The 25,828-nt window shown below is 40.0% G+C and overlaps 2 protein-coding genes across 2 annotated transcripts; one reads left to right on the forward strand and one right to left on the reverse strand.

Annotated features, from left to right (window-relative positions):
- The first annotated feature begins 3,977 nt into the window (after positions 1–3,977).
- LOC146389246 (uncharacterized) lies at positions 3,978–25,070 on the forward strand. The gene is made up of 5 exons (XM_084926983.1): positions 3,978–4,078; positions 13,843–13,923; positions 15,892–16,044; positions 23,974–24,084; positions 24,703–25,070. Exons 1-4 carry the CDS (start codon positions 4,071–4,073, stop codon positions 24,059–24,061), a joined length of 330 nt encoding a protein of 109 aa, XP_084783109.1. The 5' UTR covers positions 3,978–4,070; the 3' UTR covers positions 24,062–24,084; positions 24,703–25,070.
- prl (prolactin) lies at positions 7,091–9,840 on the reverse strand. The gene is made up of 4 exons (XM_084926978.1): positions 9,589–9,840; positions 9,126–9,233; positions 8,205–8,387; positions 7,091–8,089 (listed from the first exon to the last, which is right to left on the reverse strand). Exons 1-4 carry the CDS (start codon positions 9,838–9,840, stop codon positions 7,898–7,900), a joined length of 735 nt encoding a protein of 244 aa, XP_084783104.1. The 3' UTR covers positions 7,091–7,897.
- Positions 25,071–25,828: the final 758 nt, after the last annotated feature.

A 25,828-nucleotide genomic window follows, 5' to 3' on the forward strand; every position in this document is an offset into this window, starting at 1 on the left:
TCACATTAAAAACATGTCGGACTGCTATCTTTCATCTCCTACAATTTGGAAAACTGTGTGTTCAAGTTGTATTTTCTATTTTCAGCTATTAATCAGGTTGTTGTAAAACCTTCTTGAAAAACCTTCAGCTGAAAAGATGACAACAAGAAGCAGAACAGGGACTAGAAAGACGGTATGTTCTTTTGGCTCATGAAGAATTCCTACAAATGCACATATATAATGTTGTAATACAATACAAACTGTGCTAATGAAATATGTAGAAAACTTAATCTAGAAACAACAAACAAAAGACAACAGACTGTGCAAAATGTTAACCCCACCCCCACTCAAGGTGTAGTCGATAATCTGCCCTGCAAGCTGGGATGGTCTGGGATAGACCGATGACTGTAGAACTGATCCACATTCATTGGTTCAAATACTCACCTGACACGTCTGCTTGAACTGAAAGCTGTTTCAAAGATGGTTTCATACTGAAGTCTTAATATAAAGTCGAACTTGCACTAACTGCTAAATTTAAACACACCAGTCTTCGATGATTTTGCTGTTAATTGCAATTATTCTACAAAAGGGAAAACTTTTTTTTAATTTTATTTTAAGAAATAAAAACTATTCCATTTGTGAAACTGAGAAAAAAAAACCCTGAGGGTTTTGAAGATATGTGAGTGCCAGTGTTTTTATAGAAAAGTGCAAACTTGATGTAATCAGAATAAGGAAGAGAAAATGGGGCGTTCAAGACTCTAATGTGACCAAATGTATTACTATCTTAGTTGACAAAATAATTTTGGTCAGTGTTGATGTTATTCGATAAAAGTTTGTTGACTGATTAGTTGGGCTTTAACATGATAAACAGACAGTTGGTTACATAATGGAACAAAGGAGGTGTTACTGCTGAAAACGGGCCTCTGTACACCTGTGTAGATGTTTCATTAAACCCCATTCATGATTTATGATCAAAGTTACTGTTAAACATTCATATTTTTACATTTCTGACTAATTTGCTGTTACTAATGTTATATCCTCCCAATTCTTTCGATCTTTGGGCTGAAGGAAGAACAATACTCGGTGTATAAATGCTCAATCAACAATCTTTTATTCCATACAATTCAACACTTTATGAGTATAAACCATCCGGATGGGGAGACATGCATGCAGAGGGTCACAGCAAATCTCAAACTGGTGGAGGGTTACTCAAGCTCTTATAGCTTTTAGTTCAGTGTCAAGTCTGTGTCTTGTGAATTGTCTCTTGTTTCCTGTTTAACTTTGAAGGTTCATGTCTGATGTCAGTGTATTCAGTTTTGCTTCCCCTGTCTCGTCTTGTCAATTATTCCCAGCTGTGTTCCCCACCTGTTTGTAATCTCCCTGTGTTCTTTTGTGTGTATACATGTATATAACTGCATACATGTATATATGAATAACTCACTCATATGCTGACATGTTAGCGTACTGAGAACCTATTTCTCATATGGACACATTGCACTTTTACGTTTCCTCACCTCATACATCATGCAATACAATGTTAATATTTTGTGAAGCAATGATGAATTTATTTCTTTATTCTATATAACTAGAAAAACACTAGAAAATCCAAGGAGCTGGTGGTAGACTTCCACAGGCACAAACATCCTCCACTGCAACCACTTAACATCCAAGGTATGGACATCGAGGCTGTGGACAGCTACAGGTACCTTGGTGTTCATCTGAACAATAAACTGGACTGGACTCATAATTCAGGCGCCCTCTACAGGAAAGGGCAGAGCAGGCTGTACCTGCTGCAGAGACTCAGGTCTTTTGGAGTGGAGGGCCCACTCCTAAAGACCTTCTATGATTCTGTGGTGGCCTCAGCCATCTTTTACAATGTGGTCTGCTGGGGCAGCAGCCTCTCTGCCGGGGACAGGAAGAGACTGAACAGGCTGATCAGAAGGGCCAGCTCTGTTCTAGGACGCCCTCTGGACCCAGTGGAGGTGGTGAGTGACAGAAGAATGGTGGCTAAGCTGTCATCCCTGTTGGACAACATCTCCCACCCCATGCAGCAGACTGTGACAGCACTGAGCAGCTCCTTCAGTGGCTGCAGCACCCACGGTGTGGGACGGAGAGATTTCACAGGTCTTTCCTTCCTACTGCTGTCAGACTCCACAACATGGTCTCTGCAGATGACCACACACATGCAGACAGACACACACACACATCCAATGCACAATGGTAACTTTCACCCTGTTTCACCCTGTGCAATATTACCAAGAGCAATTTTCTAACATAACAAAGTATTTTAATCTATTTTGTATAGTATGTTATTCTATTTTATCTTATTCTATTCTAATAGGTTTGTTTGTACTCTCTGCCGTGACCAAAACATTTCTCACATGTGGAACTAATAAAGGTTTATCTTATCTTATCTTAAATAAAGCCATTGTCTCCAGCAAGATAGGCAGAGTTTCTAAAACCCTTTGACTGTGAGGTCTTAATGCATTATAATATAATATAATATAATATAATATAATATAATATAATATAATATAATATAATATAATATAATATAATATAATGATAGATAAACACATCAGTGCTAAGCTGTTTAGAGGCTAATTACAATGATCTGTGTACTTGAACTGAAACCTTAAAATGAATTGTCCTCCTGAGGTCTTGATATGAAGTCAAACTTGTGCTGACTAGTAAATTTAAACACATTATTTTAACTTTAGGTTGATTTTGCCTTCTCTGCAAGGTGGGTGCTTTGACAACAGTCAAATAATTAGTCATTTAATTATTTATTATCGGACAATCCACATGATGGTTTTTAGAAGCATCCTTTTAGCAAAAGTAAAAAAAAAAAAAAACACTCTCAAAATATCTCACGAGGTAAAACAGTGTTAATGGCTATTATTACATCAGTGTTATATGAATTAATATAACTGCTGCAAATGTTTAAGGTTGGGTTCACCTTTATATTTTGTTTAATCTACAATAATGCATCATATTTTATAACGTCACATATTTGTAATCTGGCTGTCCTATGAGGCAGCCTCTGTTTGTACCTGTTCAGGTAAAGTAGAATCACTGCGGCTATCACCACCTAAGAAAAAGATGATATGTGTGTCCTCATAAGGATAAAGAACTGTGTTGGTGTGTGGGACTACACCCTATAGGTTTACAATGTTAAATGATAATTATGAGACAATGCAGTTCAGGTCATTTTACAGAGAAACGTGAAAGTAATGTAACAAGTAATGTAATGAATTACTTTCTCCTGGGAGTAATTACTGCATCACTTTTAAGAAGGCAGTTCTGTGTAATATGTGTAGTACATGACTTTTTTGAGTAATGACCAACACTGATCACATAAATGCATAAATGTAATGTTTTTGCTGCTTAGCGATAGTGGTGACTCTCAAAGCTGAGCCAATGAGAGCCCAGTGAGAAATCACAAGGATCAATTAGGAATTAAATCAATAAATTATATCAAAAATGGAATCAGAATCGCTACATTTTTTTATTAATCCATGATCCCTTTGAGTTGCTTGGGTTTTCCTTTGATACTTCAAGAAGACAAGATCAAAATCCAAACTTCTCCAAACATTACCGAACACAGTGGGACTTTTTCTCAATGAGCGCATCCTGTAAAAGTGGTTATGTTGTAATATGGAGTGCTATGCCTATCTACTCATGATATTTGTACCCCGGCAACCCAATTTTCAAACGAATGTCAGTTTTTTATTTACTCATGTAGGCTAAAAAGATACATATTAACTCAGTCATAGTGCTAATTGTTACAGTTAAACAGGTTCTTCTGAAGATCCCAGGTGTGCAAGTCAATGGACAAAGTATAGGATCACCATTTTTCCATGTTTCCTTTTCCCATCATATAAATGCACTGCTGTGCCTCAGAGAGATGTGCTTCTTTTCACTGTGAACTTCTGGGACGGCTGCCTCACTTAGCACCTCCTGCCTCAGAGCTAAAAATAGAGCAGACTGCAGACTGGAGCTCAAACTGAACACCAACTCAGTGGAATCAGGACAGATACATGAAAGCATAAACACAGCAGCTGAGGAAGAAGGATGCGTGGGTGCATGTTATGTGCAGGTATGCTTCCCTTATCTATCCAAGCCTATGTTTGTGAGGACATTTGTTAAACTCTAGCAGACAGTGCTTCTTGTCTGTCCTTCATATATACTAGAGAGTTCTCTCCTGAAATGTACAGCCATTACTCACCGGTCTTAAAAAAAGTGCTGCCGTGTTGCTTTTAGATTCAGAAAATCAACTTTCTAGAATATTCAAAGGCAGTTCTTTTACAACAGAATTAATTTGTTTCTCAAATGAAAAACTAAAGGTTGAAAAGCACTAAAGTGGCAGTCACCCGAGGCAGCAATTATTAAAAGATCATTAAAAACTTTTAAAAACACAGTTTCAGCGCAATGTAAACCTGAACTGAAATATTTCAGCGATCTCACTCATTCCCAGAAGAGCCTGGAGCCAAAGAAACACAATTTTTCTCCTGGACTTTGGACAGGAAAGGAAGTTTAATGAGATTGGCCTAAAATTTGAAAGAACTGTTGCATCAAGATTTGTTTTTTACCGTGTCCAATAGTGTCAAAGACTTCTTTAAAAAGACAAGTGGGGATAATACTGAGGTGACACATAGAGGGCTTCAGATATTCTAAATCCTGATGAGATTCTTTATTCCCCTTCAGCTCCCAAATAACTTGCCGCTACTTTAATTCCCAAAAATGAATAGTTAATGCACGTAGCAGTAAATGGTGGATGAAATGAGGTGGACATGACTTTTGGCAGTTTAAACTGCAGGCAGACCATTCGCAGTCATATTCACAGCTACAGGAAATTTATAATCACCAATTGATGCTACTTTCTAAACATTAAATTTTTAGATAATTTTCTTAAGGGTTACTATAGGGATGTCAGTTTTTCTCATCAAACCTTTACAGAAATGTTACTTCAGGGTCACAATTTGTTTCTCTGTTAAAATAAAATAAGATCTTAGTTGAACAATGAGACCTGGAACCATCAGTTTGACTGTCTTTGCTTTTAAACCAATTATATAGAATTTCAAATGCTCTGAAAGGAGGGATCTCCTGTTTTTTCCAAGAACAGGCCTTTTTTAATCCCTATATATGAATAATGAGTTATAACCACTTATATCGTTATGCTACATATAATAATCATCTCCACACAAAAACACAAAACATTGTTCTCTCAGTTGGCACATGTACATGGAGTCTCTCTGTACACTGTACATGGAGTTTAAAATAAAGCAGGTCTGTGCATTTTTATCCAAAAGCCTAAAAGCAAAGAGGTGAACCAATTTTTTTTTCAAGTTTAAAAATATTGCTGCCAGTTTGCCAATGGCTCAGTCACATTAGAGTGAACATAGAACTGCAGCTTTTTGTGATTAGGAAACATCGATGGCTGCTCAGAAATTGCACTCAATGTTTGGTGACCAATTGCAAGTAGTTGCAATCAGCACGAGTGCGTGCACTGATAAGAGTGATTCATCAGGTGCACCTCTCTTTGCAGTGTGGGGCTCAACGGCTGTATTCTACTTATGCTCCAAAATAAAAACAAGGTTGTTGAGCGCCCTCTGCAGTTATCCAGAAATAGTGACATTGTTACTCTGCAGTAACTATGTCACTATTTGTGGAAGAATTTCTCTCTTTCTCTTTAAAATGTGTGAGATTCTGGTTCTACTCTGAATGTGAGTTAATATGAGGACAAATTTGATGCATCTATAACTAATATATTATTAGCAAGAAGTTTTGCACGAATCTTATTAGAAAGTATATCTTTCAACTGGAACATTTTAAGGACGATTTGTGATTTATTTATTTTTTTTAATTTGATGACTTTGGATGGAATGAGCCATATACAGTCCCAGCCCACCACCAATGCATTTGTGTCACTGACAATGCTTCTGTAGTCCTATTCAGTTCAGTTTCATTTATACATCGCCAAATCACAACAGTCACATCAAGGTTTTATTGTAAGGTAGAGACCCTACAATAATACAGGGAAAAACCCAACAATCAAGCAACACCAATCAAGCACACGGCAACAGTGGGAAGGGAAAAACTCCAGCAGAACCAGGCTCAGGGAGAAGCAGCCATCTGCTGCTACCAGTCGGAGTAAAGGAAGGAACATAGGACAAAATACACACTGTGGAAGAGAGCCTGTGATTAATAATTAAAAATTAAGGCCAGCACGTTAATTAATGATTAAATGCAAAATGGAGTAGAAACACAGTGCATCAAGCCCCAAGCAGCCTAGACCTATTGCAGGGTAACTAAGGAAGGATTCAGGGTCACCTGCTCCAGCCCTGCCTATATGCTGTATCAAAAAGCTTTGAGTTTAAAGTCTTAAGCCTAATCACAAAAGTTGTCTCCCATATCCAAATTGGGAGATGTTTCCACGGAAGAGAGCCCTGAAAACTGAAGGCTGTGCTTTCCATTCAATATCATAGGGAAAAGCAAATTACTCTATTGGGGTGATACAGTACTCTAAGGTCTTTAAGATAAGATAAGGCCTGATTATTCAAGACATTGTATGTGACTAGAAGGATTTTAAATTCAATTTAGGACTCAGCAGGGGGGCAATGAAGCAAAGCGAATATGGGTGAAATATGCATGCACTTTCCCCATCAGTACTTTTAGGACATCTTTATAATAATCAATTACAGTAGGCCAGTAGAAGTAATAAATATATGAACTAGTTTTTCAGCATCACTCTGAGACATAGAGATATTATTTAGAGATATTGTGCAGTCCTACACACGTGTTTAACCCCTTCACCCATAGTGCTCACTACAGTGGACAGCTATTCAAAGGCTGTTTTCTTGTATTTGTGTCAGTGTTGATGGTATACTTCCACCAGTTTAACTAACTGGTGTGTGTCATCTGGCTTCATGGATAGATAAAGCTGGGTATCATCTGCATAGAATGAATATGCTGTGCCTTTTGATAATACTACCTGAGGAAAACAGAACAGAACCCCGGTGGAACTCCACTGATTATATAGTGAGATCAGTGAGCTCAGGCTGTTACATGCACGCTACTGATTTCCATTAAAACAAAGAATAAGTGACAACATTCTACTGTGCAAGAAAAACTTTAATGAAATACAGATTTAAAAGAAACAGTTCAGTTAAAAGGCACTAAGGTAACAATGCTTTTTAAAAGATGCCATTTAATCTAAAGTGCAAATGCTGCAGCTAATTAAGCATTAGTTAGGAAGAAAACATTCTCCACTCATTTTCTCCATTAGTAGTATGACTTTGTGGGGATACTGCTTTAACACAACAAAAGGATGAGGAGGAGTCACAGGTCGACACACCGATTTGCTTCCATTCGTGACCACTGTCTGGTCACTTCATAATGCCAGGCCAGCTGGAAATCAAAATGGAAAGGTGCTCCATCAAGAAAGACAATGACACATTACTAAGGTCGGACAACAGCCTGCAGCTCCCCTTCCTATACTTTAAATCTGTTAACCCCTAAGGCTACTATTTAACAATCCTCCATAGTGTAAAGGTTTACACATGTGCATAAACAAGCAAAAGATCTCCTGGCATAATCCCAGGAGGAGACACAAACTTCTTTGGGGTTGCATCAGGAAGGCCATCCAGCATAAAACACAATTAAACAAGGGGAGCGATCCACTGTGGTAACCCCTTGAGAATAAGGCAACAGCTGAAAGCAGCTTTAATTTATACATACACACTGAGAAATGGAGCAAGAAGGTCAATTTTTATGTGTTTTTGTAACTTATAACCCCTCCTTATCCTCGTGTTGCAAAACTAATCAGCAGGTAGGAATATAGTACCATGTATAATTCTATAGGTAATACAAGCTTTCAGAACAATCTCCCCACAGAGTCAGGCTGCACACCCACTCTTCAGCACATCTCTGGTTGCATCTTTGCTGCCCGGCAGCGTAGGACTTTCAGGAAGCTGTCAATCTTGTGAGAGTCCCGACGGAGGCAGGACAGCAGAAAGTTGAAGTTGATCAACTTGGTAATCTTGTCCTGGCCGAGGTTGGTGCCTCCTCGGTAGGGCAGTGAAGTGATGGCCTGAGCAGATGAACCCATCTGGACACAAACAGGCCGGGAAAAATCATTTTAATGATACATTTTGTATTTGCACTGTAAATGAAAATAACTTTTTATTTTCCCCCCAAAGCTCCTGCAGCCATCTCTTACACACCTTGCTAGATAGTACATCCAGGCCATCCTTGAGACTTTTGGAGTACTGCTGCATCTCCTGGATCTTGTTGAATATGGTGCTTTGTGCTGGGTGAGGCAGGGCACTAGCAGAGGAGGACAGGAGTACAAGAGGGTCCGACCAGGCTTGGAGGAGGGAGCGAGCCAGGGACATCAAATCTGACTCCTGGACAAGAAATAAATAGAAACAATACCACAAGAAGGTGAAGATGTTTGGGGGAAAACAGAAGCAGTATGCAGATTTGTGTCAGTTAGATACAGATTTCTTACTTTTGTCTAACTAAAGTTAAAATGGGGGCAGGGGACTTCCCATGATGCACTCAGTGTTTCCTCTTTTCAGTGTCTGTGTGTTTACACACCACTCTGCATTTAATCATTAGCGATTATAAATCTCAGGCTCTCTTCCACAGTGTCTCTTTTGGCCTGTTTACCTCCGATTACCCTAAATCGATCACAGCTGAATCCGAGGCTGGTTCTGCGAAAGGAAGTTCTGTAAAAAGGGAGTTTTTCCTTCCCACCGTCACCAAGGCGGTCATCTGATTGTTGTGGTTTTTTCTCTCTAGTCTTTACCCTACAATATAAAGCACCTAAAGGCAACTTGTTGTGACTTTGCTCCATCTAAATAAAACAAATATCATTGAATTGCGTTGAAAATACCCCTTTTTTTCTCGTTAGCTTTTGTAGACAGTCAAATTCACACAGTCATTCTCAAAGTACTCTTTAAATGACTTACTGCTTAAAGGGGTCTCTGGAATATAATGTATTTCGCATGAGCTTGCAAGGTTGACATTCAATTTGATGTATAAGAGACAGTGGGAAAGGTGTTAAATACAAAACTGAATAATATGTGGTTAAAGCACATGGAAGCAAACAATAATGTCAATACTGGAGAAAAAGCACTTACCGATACTTGAAGTGCTTGGTCCTTGTCAATGGGCGTCTGTAGAGAGGAGGTGTGGCACATTGCGGGACGCGGCATGATCACCCTGCCTATAGGAGGGAAGTGAGAGTCCTGGGAGGGACAGAAGTTGAGCGTTAGTCTCTTTAAAAAAAGACAACAAACAGATTTTTCTCTGTGATGGAACGTAAGGATGCAGAATGCTTTAATTCAACAGAAAGGCTTTCAATTCCCACTTTTCAGGACGTTAAATGAATATTGTCCTGCTCGAATAGATCAGTTAAAATTGTTTGCTGTAATTCAGTGCATAGTTCCAGAAAATGAGGCAGCTTCAAGCAGACCCACTGCACTGCATGTCAAGCTAATAAGGAAGCATCGGGTTTAAACAGGAAGTTTGTGTTTTTTATGTTTGGGGAGACTGTGACATTTCATTTACAGTGCAAACACACACACACAAACAGGTACAGACCAGCTCCTGGGTGAGCGTCGTGCTGAGCGAGTGCAGTTTGTCAGAGTGCTGAGAGGCTCGCTCGAGCAGTTCGTTGATGGGGACGGCTCTGCACATTGCCACCACACACAACGCTGTGAAGCATGAAAAGATGAGCGGAGGCAGAGTTAGAGAAAGCAGCTGCAGGGCCACAGTTTGGTGTCCTTTTGGCTTTTTCCCTCTTTTTCTCTTACATCTGCTTATCGGGGGGGCTGGGTGGAATGTGAGCATCATTCAACAGGTACAACTGTCATTTGTTTTTCCTTATTTTTCTTTTGTGTTTGAGTTAAAATTTCTGACCTGCATCTAATCTATAAAAGGTATACTTTATTTATAGAAACAAAATTTCTTGTTAATCATAAATATAAATATTACGCTAGGTCTGATAACTGATTTTCAATCTGGCTTTAGTCAACGCTAAAGTGCCATCATCAGTGCAGCCATTATAATTATTAGGTTAATTTAATTCAAAATGTTATGCACTGAAAAATACATTAAGAATACATTATTATGGCTTTCTAACTTCTAATATAATAAATAAATAAATAAAAACAAATTAATAGCCAACTCTGGTGCAATCATTTTTAAACGTAACTTTTTAAAATCCCCTTAAAAAAAACCAAAAAAAATATTTTTTTAATAATTACTACAATACGTTGAATAACAAGCAATAACAATTAGTGAAAAAAGTATATTAGTGAATGAATGGTACGTGTCATATAATTTTATTGAAAGCTAATCTAAATTTGATTTATATGGGGCAAAGAAATGATCAGACCACTGCAATAAACAATGTTAATAGGATGACATTTACATTTAATATATGCAATACAGATGCATATATTGATGTTATGCACTCAGAAGTTTGGTTGCCAGTGCTGGTGAGCAAACTTGTAACAGTGTTTCTAAATATAATCACGCTTACAAATTTGTATCTTGTTGGTACAAAACTGTAGAACCTCAGGTCTGAACATTTACATTTTCATAAACGCAGATTTTAACTTCTAACATTTTCTTTTAAAGCAAATGATCCATTCTAAGCGTCGTGGACTGTTCTGTACAAATCAGTTTTCAGAAGTAAAACGGCTACGCTGAGCTCACCTGTCATGAAGAGGTTGGTTCCACTGGTTCTTCTCTGAGCCATCTCTCTTCTTTTTCTGTCCGTTAGCCGTCGCTTCTTCTCCTCGTCGCTTTTTCTTCTTCTTGGTCCATCTTGCCTCCATTTTATAGTTCCTTGGCTCCAGTTGTTTGGTTATGCAGGAGCAGGGTGACTGTGTGCTAATTGTCAAGAACTTGCTGGAACCAGTTTATAATGAGAAACATGGTGGAGGGGCTTTGAATGGATGCAACAGGATGCAGTCACAGGTTGATAAGGTGTGCGTGTGTGTGTGGTGGTGGTGGTGGTGGTGGTGGGGGTAAGGTGGAAAATGTTTGTTCCTGATTCTGATTGGGTGGATGAATAAAAATGCTCACATAAAGTTTTGTAAAAGCGCCGTGACACATGCAGGTTTGACGTAACCGACCAACAGGTTCTCCCACAGGACACGAAAACTCTAACACAACTCTAACACACCTGGATTACAACTGATCTTTTCAGTCCTTGAGCTTCTTCCATTTAAGCCATTAAACTTACAATTCTCATTAAATGATCTAGATGACATGAAATAAGTCAAAGTAGAAATGAAAATCTTCAGTTTTAATAACCAGGATGAGCTGTGCATTGCCAGGGACCAAACAATTTGTAAGTTGACAGTTAATCTTCTTACAAACGTATTTTACAAATCACAAATATTTAGAAAAATATTAAAATATTGTTCTAAATAAAATATGAGAATAATATTATGAATTCCTTAGTAATACGTACCAGTTTTAGCTGAAGAGACTCAGTAAGCACGTAAGATTTTAAATGTCATGCTATGTATTTGTTAATGATAAATATTGTTACATAATAAAGGTTTAATTACTGATCAGTGAGACCATCCTGATCATCAGGCATCAAATACTGCTGAGATATGCACATGCTGTTGTTTATCATTTCTCTGTAGGCACCTGTTGCCAAAACTAAGAAACATCATATTTTAACTAAAATCACACTTTCAGTTATTAATGATTAGTGAAGAGTAAATAAAATTGGTAACGATTAAAAAAATATAACATCTTAAATCTTGTCAACTAAACATGTATCTTTGCATTACTATTGATGGTTATTATAAAGCATTACCACACAGTATACTTATGTACACCAGGTCATAGTTGTGCCTATTTAGTATGGTTTTAACCTTTGAGTAGAGTTAGACCTTGCTCTTCTCACCCGCAAACTCATTTTGCAAAATACAGGCAGTGCAGAGTTCAGTGGAGGCATCTGCTGGACAAACACGGAAATACACACACACACACACACACACACACACACACACATCCCCCATTCCTTTTCCAGGGTGTGTGTGTGGGGGGGGGGGGGGGGGGGGGGTTACTGGGCTAACTGGTGAGAAGTGACAAAAACCAAACGACATGACGTAAAATTCAGCTTTTCTGAGATTTCATCTCATTTTACAGAGTATCAGCAATTGATCCTTGTTGGTCTCGTCTTTGGCGACCGACAAAGTCTGTAATCACCTCATTCTTAATGGTGCTGTGATTTAATTTATGATGATTTTATTGATATTTTTTTCAAGCAGCTCTTTCCATCAGGTTTGTGTGCAATCCATGGAGATTTTAGCAGAGCTGATTATGGCGCTGCCTCTTTCCTCTTTCCTAGAGCCCACTCATGAAGATGTGATGAAACTTTTCCCATGCTCGAACCCAAAAAAGTATTTTCACTAGATCACCATCACAGGTCACCTTCAACAAGGTTTTACTCTGTCTTTGCCTGATTTGCTAATCTATGAGTTTTCATGTCTATACCACATGAAAAGAGTATATAAATTAGCCCTCTTTTGGTGTTGTTATGCCATGGAGACGTTTGTGTGTGGACTTTGCATCTTGTCGCTGTTTTCTGGCTTCTCTCCAGGTACTCCAGGCTTCCTCCCACATGCATTCATATAAGCTTAACTGGTGTTTCTAAACTGGCCATAGGTGTGAATGTGAGTTTGAATTCTTGTCTTTTTCTCTTTCTTAGTCCTGGGATGGACTGGTCGCCCATGTCAATAGCTGAGATTGACTCAAGGCTCCCCAAAAGAGCCTGATTCGGATAAGAGGCTAAGTAAATGAATGGCTGGATTATCCCAGTGTTTACAGATGGACTCCAGACTGCACTGGTGGATTGAAGTTGCAAACACTACAAAGATTTTTATCCCACAACTCAGCTCAGCGTTGTATGGAAAGTTCAAATGTAGTCTGTTCCAACCAAACGATTTTATTAATATAGCACCAATTCACAGCAATTGCTGCTTCAACTGCGCTTTATATTGAACGCTACAGCACCTACAATATTACTATCTGCCATGATAGGTTGGAGTTCAGGGGTCTAAATGCAAACAGACCAAACATTTCACTTTCTTAAAGAACATGAGCAATTGTTTGTTGACTGTTTCATCAAACGGGCTCCTGTTCCCTTTGTGGACACATTCTCCAAAAGTCAAGAGGTCATGTATGTGATGCTCGCTTTAAACAGCCCCCCCCCCCCCCCCCAACCTTATCCTTTCAGACTATACTACCACAGCAGGCGTCTCATGTGTGACCTACAGACTGACTTTGAAGGCTCCTCTGATTTTAGCACCACCTCCAGCATGCACACGCACTTTTTTGTATTCTACCTGCTGGCAGCAGATTCCTGTTTATTGTCAAGAAAACAGTTCATGTTGTTGGCTTTGTCTCACAGAGCAACACTGACTGTGTTCTTGCATGTTTAGTAAATATGCATGCGGTGTTTAAATCATGCCAAGTCAGCATGTGGCCTGAGGGTCTTACGTGTATGAGGGAGGAAGCTGCACATAGATGAGCTAAAAATGAATCAGAATAAGAGAAAAAGAAAAATGTGAGAACCTCCAGAGTCATATTTCATTGTTTTATGGACTGTTAGGGTGGCCTTGCTGCAGGGCACCACAGTGCAGCCAGCACGCTACGCATTAAATGTTACACATTTATGTAAATCCCCCACCCCTCCTCTTGAGTTCCCTTTAACCCCCATGGTGTCTCAAACAGAAGCATCTTCTTTTTTAGACTGTTGCTCTTTTGACTTTCCATATTCCACCTCGCCACTCCCCCTCCCCCAAACACTCCCTCTTTGTCTTTCAGACTGCTGACAGCAAACCCACCGTGCACTGTTTTTTCCCCTAGCTGTCCACCTCAGGATCCAGACATCCCATCTGCAGATAGGTAGGATTTAACAGCATTGGTGAATACATTTAAGCAGGTATGCTGGGGTTTCTGCACAGGAAGCCACTTCTGTGATTGAAAGTACATGGTGTACTTGTCCTGACGCGCATGAGCAACATAGTTGTTTTGCCCAAAGAGAAGTTTTCCTTCTTTTCTGTAAAAATAATGCTTACAGTGGACACCAGGTAATCTGATGACATGTGTTGAGTCTTTGTTTTTTCCTTGAATAGTGGAATTTGGTCATAATTTGTTCCTGCTTTACCCCATGACTTCATGCCAGTGAAATTACGCATGAGTGAGCATTATTTTTGGGAGAGAAGGTGACGGAAAGAGGAGTCTGTTTGTTTTTTAAAAGCAAAGAACTAAGTGGTTGGCATTATATGCTAATGTAATTTAGGGACACTTTTCTCTGTGGAATATGAATGAGCAGTTTGGACTGTTGGATTGTTTCAGGGTCCTGAAACAATCCGAGTGTGAGTCCTGGCTGATGTGTGGCTGAGATCGTAAAAGAAAAGAAGTAAAAAAAAGAAAAGAAAAGAAAAGCATGTGTTGTTTTATCGTGAAACTCCGCAGCGGTGGCTACAAAAACGGCCTAAGTTAATAATGCTCACACACATGCATTCACTCCCTCTTCCTTAAATGGGATTGTGACAAGTGTATAAATCTTTTCAAGCCACGTAGTGGGAGCATAATGACACAGAATTATGATCCTTATTCAAGCAGCAGTTGTGGCTAATTGAGTGTCATCTTCAGGGTGTCTGATGTACACCCAGTTCCTGTTAAATGATCCGTCTTTGTATGAGGTGTTGGCACCGTCAGAAACCTGGTAAAACTCTGGACAATGACTTCCACTTCCTGTGCTTTACTGAATTCAAATTAATATTTATAAGACAATCACAGTTGTTATTATTATCATTATTATTATTTTATTTTTAATGATGATGGTGAAAGGAAATTCCTTTTTATTCCTATTTATTCCAACATTCCCAAGGGTCTCACCTTTGTCTGTTCTGGTTAATTTTTTTTAAGCAAAGTTAGTCTGTATCCAAAAAACAAACAAACAAATTTGTTAGAATCTAACCAGCAGCTCATCAAAAAACTCAATCAGAACATTAATTAATAGTAAAAATTACAATTAGCAGCCTTCGTCCTAACTCTGACATTCCACACAGTTCTCATGTGACCTTGGGAAAGCTTTGGAGTTTGGTCACATTTTCCCACAAGGACACTTGGCTTCACTGATTTTGACTAAATACAATAAATAAAGGTATTTAATTTTTCCCTGGTGATTGTAAAAGATGGTGCCCTTTAACGTGTTTCCTTGTTATATATATTCCTTGACCTTTCAGGAATGGCAGCCATGAGCTGTGATGAAGACTTGCAGTTGCACAGAATGACCAGTAGATGGCAGCGTTTTGACAGACAGCTCTCGTTGGAAGACGAGCTGTCATGGTTGTCGTGTGTGTGTACTTGCTTACACACACGCACACACACACACACGTTCATTTCACAGTCCACAAAACAACAACTTTAAAAACCTGACTTCAGGCCACTCTGATTTCTGATTTTTCATTTCACAGACATAGTAGTGGTATTGGTCGCTTCAGTGCATCATGGAGTTTTTATCTATTTTCTGAATGCCTGAACTAACACTTGTGTTGGACCACCTGTTAAGTAGTATTATAGGCATCAAACCTGCGTGATGAACCTCATAAATAAGGAACCCCAACAAATTCTAGTATCCTTTTTCTGTCCTTGTTCCTAAATCTTCCTCTTCTGGGTCACTGCCCTTTCACCTCTTCCGCCCCCTCCCTCAGTTCTTGACTGCTATGTACACACGTGTGCTTCCCCTCTCACATGTTTTATCTCCTCCCACCTCCCGCTGTGCTCCCCTCCCCTTTCACCAGCTCGCTCACATCTCTACTTTCTCTCTCTGTCTGTCTCCGTTGGTGGCGCTGGGATCCATAGGCGTTCAGAGGACAAGAACTGGACAGCATACGCACCCTCAACACCACGTAGCAGCACCACCGCAGACATGTCGGACTCTGAAACCGCCGCCGCCCCTGCTGAGGCCCCCGTCCCTGCTGCTTGTGCAAACATCAAGGCTGACCTGGACAAGTGGTAGGTGACTCCGTGCATGTTGGAGTGATTAACAGAAAAACAGTTTATATGTTTCTCATTTGCATATTTGCATATCCTTTAGAGTTGAAGAAAGGTTCTTATCCCAGACGCCAAACACATAATAGGAACCTCTTGCAGTTCTTGGGTACACCTTTGATGCCTACACAAGTTCATCTCTGACTCTCAGAGTTGCCTTTAAATGTTTACACGCTGAGAAGTCAAAACCGAATTATCTGGATCATTCGTGATGTTCTTGACCGTTACTTAACGAGCTATCAAACTGGAAAGAAAAACACCACGGCACCCAAATTAAGGGGGAGACTCGCATGTGTGGCAGCGGCTGGTCGTGGACTGCGGTATCCTAAAGTGCGCCATCCCAAAATGGAGTCGCTTCAGCGGTCATTGGCATTTGCGCTAAAAGTCTCCACATCTTGCGTGTTGAGATGTAAATGAATTTGACAACCTAGCTGAGCACAAGTTTGAAGGTTATGAAAACTTAGGGTACCCCATGTAGGGCAGAGCGATTAAGGGATTAATGATGCGTGACAGCGGTGGTGATGCTCGATGCTTGCCCATACGGATGGATGGAGGCTGGGAATCTGCTTACGTCACTTGCCTCCCTTTCCCCAGAATTCCTCACGTTAGCTCGTTCTGTTCATATCCAGTGTCTCCTTTAGCCTCTTGCTATGTCAACGGACACAACAGATGCTGCTTTGTGAGAATGGAGGATAGCAATGACATAACACTACTACAGACATTTAGAGGTCTGAGTTCTTCACAGTCAAGTTCAATGAACTGCAGGGAACAGTTTTTCTAGTGATTTCTTTGGTTGTAGTTGGAATTTGACCTGTTCTGGTGTTAATAATTATGTTCTGGCAAAGTAAACACATTTTTATTGATAGCAAAAGCTGCCCAGTTTTCTTCAGCCAGCCTGTTTAGTCTTGATAAGGTGGATATGAATGTGTGAAGCTATTAGATAAGCAAGCAGGTTGAGTGGGAAAGGAAGGCATAGCATGGGTAATTGGCTAATCATGCGCCAGTGTGTTGATGACCTTTACGATACCTCTGATATTTCTAGGTGAATGTTGAGGTTTAACATATATTCAAATGAAATATACAACTGATAACTGATTGATAACTTCAGTTCCTCTTATGTTAAAGAATACACTGGGCACTCTGGCCAAAGCTGGCACTCTCAAGAGTATTTGAAAGTACAACGCAAAATGTTTTAAGGTGATAAGATGTTCTGTTGCTCATGCGGCATATCATGGTTTTACAAGATTATACTGTATGCGGGTCATTGCATGAAGCTGACCTGAACCTAACCTTGAAAGGTTGAAAATCAGGCAGCACCAGCACTATTTGTCCTTTAAGTTGTATAGAGCCAGAGTTAATCTGAGGGAGACAGTTGTCCTACACTGATATTTGTCCCATAACCTGTAATCTCTGTGGCATCACTTTTTAAACTAGGGATAAATTTAACAGAAAAATAATTATGCAAACAAATTAATCATCAGTGAGTGCAGAATGGCAATCACTGTGAAATCAGTGTGTGTGTGTGTGTGTGTTGAGCTTAGAAATGTCACCAGAATCAGCAACTTTACAGAGTATTTTTAAGGAATTTTAGCTATTAGTTTAAGCTAGCTTCACAGACCTGGTTTGTTGTTTACCTTCTTACAGTGCTATTTTTGGCCACATGGGCCTTGTAAATGACCCATTCATTAAGAATGGGAGAATTAGGTACTAACTGGTAAACACACAGCACTTACCTGCTTAGCAATTAGCAGCTAAATGTTAAATTAAAACTACAGGGGTGTGTCGTGTTGGTAGCAGCTAATGCTAGCATTCTAGGCACGGCCCCATCGTTCTAATTCCCTAAGATCTGTAAGCAGACTTTTTTTATATGAAACTGAAAGTCTAACCTCTTAGCTGTTGGGAATCCCACACTCATTCAGCTTTGCTCCTAAATTCATACGCTACATGGAACTAAAAGTAGATTTATTTTGCTGATACTGACATTCAAATTAACTTCTTTGGTTTAAGGTACAGTTTATACAAGTCAGCTCTCTATAGGACTTGCATCAGTATACATGCTCACTTATATGATGGATGCTCCTATGTACATTCATGTGCTGAAAGGAAGAATTCTTGCTATACTGCTGTCTCCATCAGCCGTGTTATCCCAGCCAATTTTGAGCCAACTATAGAGCCAAGAGGGCTCTGCCCTGTGTAAGCAATATATCAGAAATACCTGCGTATTTATAGACAGCAGCTTGTCAAAGTCATGGATAGAAATGTTACAAGTGTGACTGTATATGCTGAGTATCATTGCATGTTACTAGTCGGAGGTCACATTACTGCTCCACCTGACACCTGCTCCTTTTTAAGCAGGGCAGCCAAATAAGCAAACGCTTCTCTTTCACACCCAGCTGGAAACTTATAGGGCAGCCATGATTAATATAGTCATGACCCTGTCAAGGTCACAGTGGCAAAGTCACACAGAGGTGAAGTGAGCAAGTTAAAAACTAAAATGTAATGCATGAACAGTATATCAACTATATTTTCCTTGACATTTATGATGAACTGAACTTGACTATGACTAACTAGCATTAATAAAGTGTTACAAACATTATAAATTATAAATATATGTTTATTCCATACATTTTTCAAAAATTGCTCTCATTGATAAATGAATCATATGTTGTGTTGTTTGTTTCAACCAGAGGCCTCAAATAAAGATGGCACAATACCACTTTTTCATGTCCGATACCAATACCAATATCATAAATTTGTAATAATATCTGCCGATACTGATATGAATCTGATATAGCGTATTTTTTAATCAATAAAACAGTTTTTTTAATATCTTGCTGCATTTTGTATAAGTTCATACTTTTTGTCTTAAAAAGACAAAAAAAACACTAAAGCTATTCTGTAATACCTGTATGTAAAAAATACACTGCACCCAAAATATTTCATAGTTCAGCAAAACTGATCAATCTAATAAACTTAAATCCTCCATCCTCCCTATTCTGGTATTTTAAAGAGTACTTAGCAGAAATATTAAACAACCTAACTAATAGGGCTGCCAACTCCCAGCAAAAAAATTGGGAACCACCCTCCGCCTCGTTTTGCTTAATTGACGTAATCAGCTTTAATTTAATGCACATGTACAATTTTTTTTTTTTTTTAAATTGAAAGAAATGCACAGAAATAAATTATTTTTCTACAATAAACAAATAGATAGAAATCTTTCTTCAACAGAATTGCAGACTGCACAGATGGTACCTTTCCAAAGAAAAAAGTACTATGGCTTACTAGGGTATATATTCAGGGATGCACATAAGTGGTCCGCAGGTGCGCATTCGCTGTCAAAATAAAAGACGCGCACCAGATAAGAAGCACATATTCGAGAAAATGCGCTTCTTTTGCTGTGGAGGAACACCAAAGTAATTGCTTACGGAGCTTGCTTCTTTGACATCTTTAAGAGTTCTGAATAAATGTCTGTCCTCCTCCAGAACATCTTATGTACGCAAACACACGTTCCAACTTCTTATCCGGTGCGCGTCTTTTATTTTGACAGCGAATGCGCACCTGCGGACCATTTATGTGTAGCCCTGTATATGTTAGACTTAATAGTTACTATATACAGTAATGGACTTCTATACATTTTACATCAGATGAAGACTTTTGTTGTAAGATTCAGATAATTATTTATTAAAAGCTAGACATTTTAAATGAGAATAAGGAAAAAAAATATGTCTTTGTGCCCCCTTTTCCCTGTTATTGCCGTACCTGGCCCCCTGGCATAACTTTGCTAGATCCGCCCCTGCACAGTTACCAGCCGTCAGCTGTGTAGAAAAGGATCCTGGTGTAGAAAGTAATATTAAATAAATTCTAACAACAGCTTATCAAGCTTAAACGTGCTGCTGTTGTTCAGCTGCTGGTTTCGTCTTTCTGGTGCAAAGTGGGCCAAAAACAAACAAGAGAGACGGACTCGCGACAGAAAAGCCGATCAGCTGATCATTGATCAGTTTCATGATTGAAGTAGCAGCAGGAGAGGGAGAGAGAGGCAGTCGCTCCATATATCGGTTGTTAAGCTTAACGTGGGAATGCTTTACAAACATTCAGAGATGAACTTACACACTTGCTTTACTTCTCTCTGGGATCACTTCCTCGGAGATGAAATGCCGGGTTGGTAGCGAGGCTCCAAATGCTCAACCAGACCGCCAACAGGTCTCGCGCCCGCTCTATCACGTGACACATACTGCTCGGACGTGCTAAGGTTCTGAGCAGAGTTACGCCATGTCGCAAGTTTTGTGAGGTGCTTTGGGGATATTTAATGGATCGGATTACATTTTTTATGTCTCTCCGATATCCGAGCCAGTAATTTAGGTCAGTATCGGACCGATATGTAATATCGGATCGGTCCATCCCTAGTCTCATAACACCTCCAGCTGCTCCAGTGGCTTTAAATTCATTTATATAAATGAATAAATTTATAAAAAAAAAAAGGCAATGTGCCATGTTCATCAATGTAACTTCTATTTATTGCTGCTGAAAATTATTCCTTAAATTGCCTAGTTGTAAAAACGTGTAACCTATACCTGTATGTACCTAGGGTGCTACGTGTTTTATTTATTATGATTCATTTGCAAAAATACAGGTAGGACTGAAAGTATCTCTTTAGCTTTTAACATAAGCATAGACATACCAACACATATTTACTTCCTCTACTTCAGGTTGTTCTCTTTTGCTGGTATAATAACAATGTATTTTTTTTTAAAGAGCAAGCTCTTTTTTTACTTCAATAATTGCATAAATGCAACAAAACGTGATATTACTTTAATGAAATTGCAAAGTTAAAGTACCAAATGGTCATAAATAGCTCACTGAAGAGTAGCCACAGTCTCAAAGTCTCCTCAAAAATGAGGTCAAGGCTGGTTTAGACACCTGTTTGCAGGCCATGGCGATCTATGCAAACTCCTACAGTGAACATGCTGAATGTTAGCCATAGGAACCGTGGACATGCTGGCCTTACTCTTCCTCTGCCTTCCATAAACACTCTCACACTCACTTCCACAGTCGGCCTCTTTGGGCCCGATCGCCTGCAGCTGTATGGACGCACATGCATTTAATTTCTGGCTGGAATTTGGTGACTCGGCAGACGTCAGTAATCTGAGTGCAGCACTGCTGCTGTGTCAGGCTAGCTACAGCCTCTTCCCCTCCAGCTCACCATGCTGGACGGACAACAGCTTTGACGCCTGTGGAATTTGTTTATTCATTGTTTTGGTGATTTTTTTCAACATCCAGGTGGGTAAAGTGCATTTTACAAAATCAGATTTTTGAAAGACTCAGATGTTTCGATAAAGGCACAAAATGGAACATCCTTACTTCTTTGGGTCTTAACTTGTTGACATATATTGTTTTAAGAAGTCTGAAGCAGAAATGTTGGAAAATCACCGTCCTAATAAACTCTGTGCTTTGATGATTCTCATCGCTACCTCACAGGACAGTGACACAGCTAATCACATGACCTCCTGGCTAAATCCTGGCGTCTGCATCATCATTTTACCCTTCTGCACCTGCTCACTGATCTATTATACATGTTGGTCCCAGTGGACTGACTATAGCAAGCCCAGCCTAAATAATTCAGATTACGCTTCCTGATTGTGTCCAAGACAAGGAGACAACGTCCCTCCTCCACCCCGTGCAGAGTGGCAATCAGACCTGGACATGCTTGGATCAGGATACTAGTGCTCAGTGGTGCAGAGTTGCTTTCATTCAGTCTGCGGTCATGTATTCACTGAAACAACCAATTGGTTTTGTTCCTGGTTGCTTGTACCACGCTCATTCAGAATCACGCTCTCCCTCCCTCTCTCAGAAGATTGCGTGATGCCTCTAGTTGCGATGATGTCATCAGCTCCTTACCCTCGTCTGCCCATGCATGTGAGCACCCTGCTCTTATGCTTTATGTAATCCCTATATTTTCTTAATATTTGTTCACATGCAGATAGTAGGACTTTACAAGTACAATAATGTTCCTGTTCTTCTTCTTCTTGTTGGGTTTGATTCAGAGACATGTACATGCATGTTGATGGCACTGTGGCAGGATTATCTGGCAACACAGCCTCAGGGTTAGATTCTGCTCAGCTCTGATGTTGGGTCATTACTGCAGTGCATGCAACATAACCACTCAATGCCCCACTCCCATTTCCTTGCACACCCTCGCCAAGCAGCAGACACACACCGTTCTCTCCAACTCTCCTGGCAAAGTAAAGTGCTGAGTGATAATCTGCAGCAGCCAGCTGTACGTTACATCACTCTGAAGGCGCCAGGCCACAATATGAAACGATAAAGCAGTATGCTCTGTGTAGCTCAGCTGGTGTATTAAAATGGATCTGACACACTTTTCAGACTTACAGAATAGACTGTATTTCACTTAGTTGCATGTTGAAGGCTGAAAATCAAACTGGCCTCTTTTCTTCGTATTTTCCGTATATTATTTTATTTACTCTGGAGCTAGTTAGCTTAATTTAGCATGAATACTCCACATGTGACCAAATATCCCAATGTCAGGTTTTCACCTATTTGAAGAAAAATAAATTCACAATAACAGTAATATTACAGAACATAAATAAATATATAAATGAAATCAGGAAAAATGCATTTTTACCATACCAAAGCTGTAAGCTAGCTGTTGGGAACAGCTAGCTTACAGCTTAAAGTAAGCTAACAATGTCCTGGCGCTGTGTGTGTGTATGTGTGTGTGCCACTTTTTCTTTTCTTGGTGGGGACCAAAATCTGAAATTTACTATCCTTGTGGGGACCACCAGCCCTATTGGTTCCCACGAGTTCGATGGCATTTTTCACACTCAAAGTGTGGTTTTAGTGTCAGGGTTACAATTGGGTTATGGTTAGGTTTAGGGTAAGGGTTAGGCATTCATTTTTGATGGTTAGAGTAAGCGCCTAGGGAAAGCATTATGTCAATGAGATGTCCCCACTAGGACAGCAACACCTGACGTGTGTGTGTGTGTGTGTGTGTGTGTGTGTGTGTGTGTGCTTTTCCCAGAAAATTTGTTTTCCCTTTCTCCAAATTATGGTTAGGGTGGAGTTAGGGTTAGAGTTACCCACTCAGACCTCGAGGGGTTAACTGTCTGCTGACATCACCAAAATGGCAGCCAAATGAATAAAAGGAAAACCAATCTTCTGATCATAAAGGAAAGGTAAAAGCAGCAGACAGATTAAAAACCAATATTGATAAAAGTTATACCGTATAAGTGAGTAAATCTACATGCTGGATGAAAAGCAAAACCTTTATCTTGGCAGCGAGTAGGAACCGTTGTGAATAGAATTGGAGTCGGGACGGAGGGATTGAGGCCCCTGCTCTTCGGTGGGTTGCAGGAAAAGTGGAGCAGAGAGATAATGAGACATCATGAAGGCGGAGGAGGAGCCAGTCAATTGGTTTACATTCATGTAACATGAACCCTCTCCTCCTGTGGCCTCCCCCTGTTACCTCTGTGTCTTATTATCTCTCCATTATCACGCAACCTCCCTCCCTCCCATCAAACAGATGAGTCCACGCACATGGCTGTTCTGTCTCCCTCCCTCCCTCTCTCTCGCTCCATCACCCTAATGCACTGTGGCAGTGTCGGCTGCTGTGTTTGCTCCTGAATGGGAAGCCTGAAATTATTCCCAAGCTTGAAATCTCTCTTCCTCTCTCGCTCTGTCACATTCATCCCTTCTTCCTATTCTTCATCTTTTCTCTCTTGTTGAGAGCTGTTGCTCGTGTTTTTGCTTCTACCAATGTTAGCACACCAAACATGCATGTGTTTTGCCAACAGATTTCCTTGGATTGGCATCCAGTTGATGCTTAACTCCTGTACGTGGGTTTACTTGAGGTCTAACTGTTGTTAATCTTTCCTCCAGTGTGGCAGAGAAGGGAGCCGGGGGCTGCAAAGATCTGATGGAGGCCTTCGCTGCTTGTGTGAAGAGTGCAGCTGAAGGGACGTCATGAGGAGTCACCCTCCAGCCTCAAATGTAAGCATGTTGCATAATTGAATGATTAATTCCACAACAGCTTCGGTGGGGGGTTATTTATAGAAACCTTTGTGAATCGTCTGAAAATGGTTTCAACAGGAACGGAGAATACAAGTGTTTATTCTCGAAATATATCTTTAAAAAATGAACTATGGCTGAATTCTCTTTAGCTGGTCCTGCTGGTTTACTGTTCCAACGCTGACTATAATGACTATAATGCTCAGCTTAGCCTTACTTTGACATATCAAAAGTTTGTTATTATTGCCAAGACTTGGGAGGATAATTTTTAGGAGGAACAAAAATGACATATTCTGATAAACTGGCGAATCAAATACATATATATGACTAAATAAAGATCCAAAATCTCATTATTGAGATGCTGAGGATCTGAGCCATGTGGGACTGCAGCCTGGACAGCACCTGTGGCCAAAGGTATTCAGCTGGCCTACTGTATAATGAAAAAGGGAAGAAGCAAGTGGTATGATTTTGGAAGATTGCAACATGTGATGCTCCTTGTCTGTATCTGTTTGAGATCAGCGGTTAGATATCAGATTATTTGTCAGGTCTGCCCAAAGGATCTTTGCCTTCATCCAGCTCAAATATCTCTCGCTATTGCAGGTCCACTGCACTGAGTCCTCCAAGTTCCCAGCATTTTCCTTCTGCACAACAGCACTGGACCGATGACAACAACTCGAATGATGAAGATGATGATGATCATCATCACAGAGAGGCAAACACTGTGTTGATTTGGGCCGAGTTTGGGATCTGGTGGCAGAAACCACAGTTTCCTCCCCCCTGTCCTCCCCCTCATGTTTTAGGTTTTTCTGGGTCCCGCAGTCTTACCCGCTATTCCCCTCGTCCCTATGGCTGATATACATTATACTGACAATTCCAGAGAGCCAATGGGCTGTGATGTAAATTGTCGACTTGAAATGAATACTTATAAATGGAAATAAAAAGTATGAAATACTTGGTATAAAAACCAACTTGTGATTTCTGGCCTCTTGATTTGTAATACTGAGGATGCAGCAACCTTTGACCCAATCCTAGTTTTGCCTTGTAGAGGTTAGAGGTTAGCATGTACACCAAGACAGTAAATACGCAGAATAACTTCTAAATAACCGAGTAGCAATCTGAACATCTTCGTGATCATCAAAAGGATAGAGTGATGACACTGCTTCTGACATCAATGCTAGTTAAAATGGCTGTACAGAGACACATTATTGTATTGCTACAGTATGTCTTTATTTTCTGCAACATCTCCAATTTTTCCCAACATGCTGACACTTTTTCAAAAACATATATATTAATTATTAATGACAGTTTATAAAGTAAATATGTCCTAAGGACTGGTTTGTCTAGGGACTGTTAATGCTTAGCTATTGTCAGTGTTAGCATTTTGATGCTAAGGATGAAACAGTGGAGTTCCAAGTTATCAGCTAATGCTAGCTAGCTTAGTTGCTATACACACATAATAGGGTGACCAACCATCCTCTTTTCCCCGGACATGTCCACTTTTCACGTTCTGTCCGGAGCGTCCGGGAGGATTTTCGAGATTGATGAAAATGTCCGGGTTTTTCTATAGGCCTACAGAGGAACCATATGTGTGATGTCATCTCCGAGCTGATGCTTTGTGAGCGCTTGTTGTGCGCTCACAGACCGGACAGACAGCGCGCAGCAGCGCGCCTGATGATGTTTAAAAGACGTCAAAGCGCAAGTGGAGCTTTTCAGATAAACTGCAAAA

The sequence above is a fragment of the Perissodus microlepis genome, chromosome 4 (genome assembly GCF_051167445.1).
Source record: "Perissodus microlepis isolate ML-2025 ecotype Zambia chromosome 4, ASM5116744v1, whole genome shotgun sequence".
Classification (NCBI taxonomy): domain Eukaryota; kingdom Metazoa; phylum Chordata; class Actinopteri; order Cichliformes; family Cichlidae; genus Perissodus; species Perissodus microlepis.

Bases quoted from the DNA above. Each gene is read 5' to 3' on its own strand.
- LOC146389246 (XM_084926983.1), top strand. The intron at 13,924-15,891 runs GTAGGATTTAAC...TGGGATCCATAG, and splicing joins GACATCCCATCTGCAGATAG to GCGTTCAGAGGACAAGAACT. The intron at 16,045-23,973 runs GTAGGTGACTCC...TCTTTCCTCCAG, and splicing joins AAGGCTGACCTGGACAAGTG to TGTGGCAGAGAAGGGAGCCG.
- prl (XM_084926978.1), bottom strand. From the start codon at position 9,840: ATGATGCTCACATTCCACCCAGCCCCCCCGATAAGCAGATGTAAGAGA. The intron at 8,388-9,125 runs GTAAGTGCTTTT...TTTCTTGTCCAG, and splicing joins ACCAAGCACTTCAAGTATCG to GAGTCAGATTTGATGTCCCT. The intron at 8,090-8,204 runs GTGTGTAAGAGA...GTTTGTGTCCAG, and splicing joins TGGATGTACTATCTAGCAAG to ATGGGTTCATCTGCTCAGGC.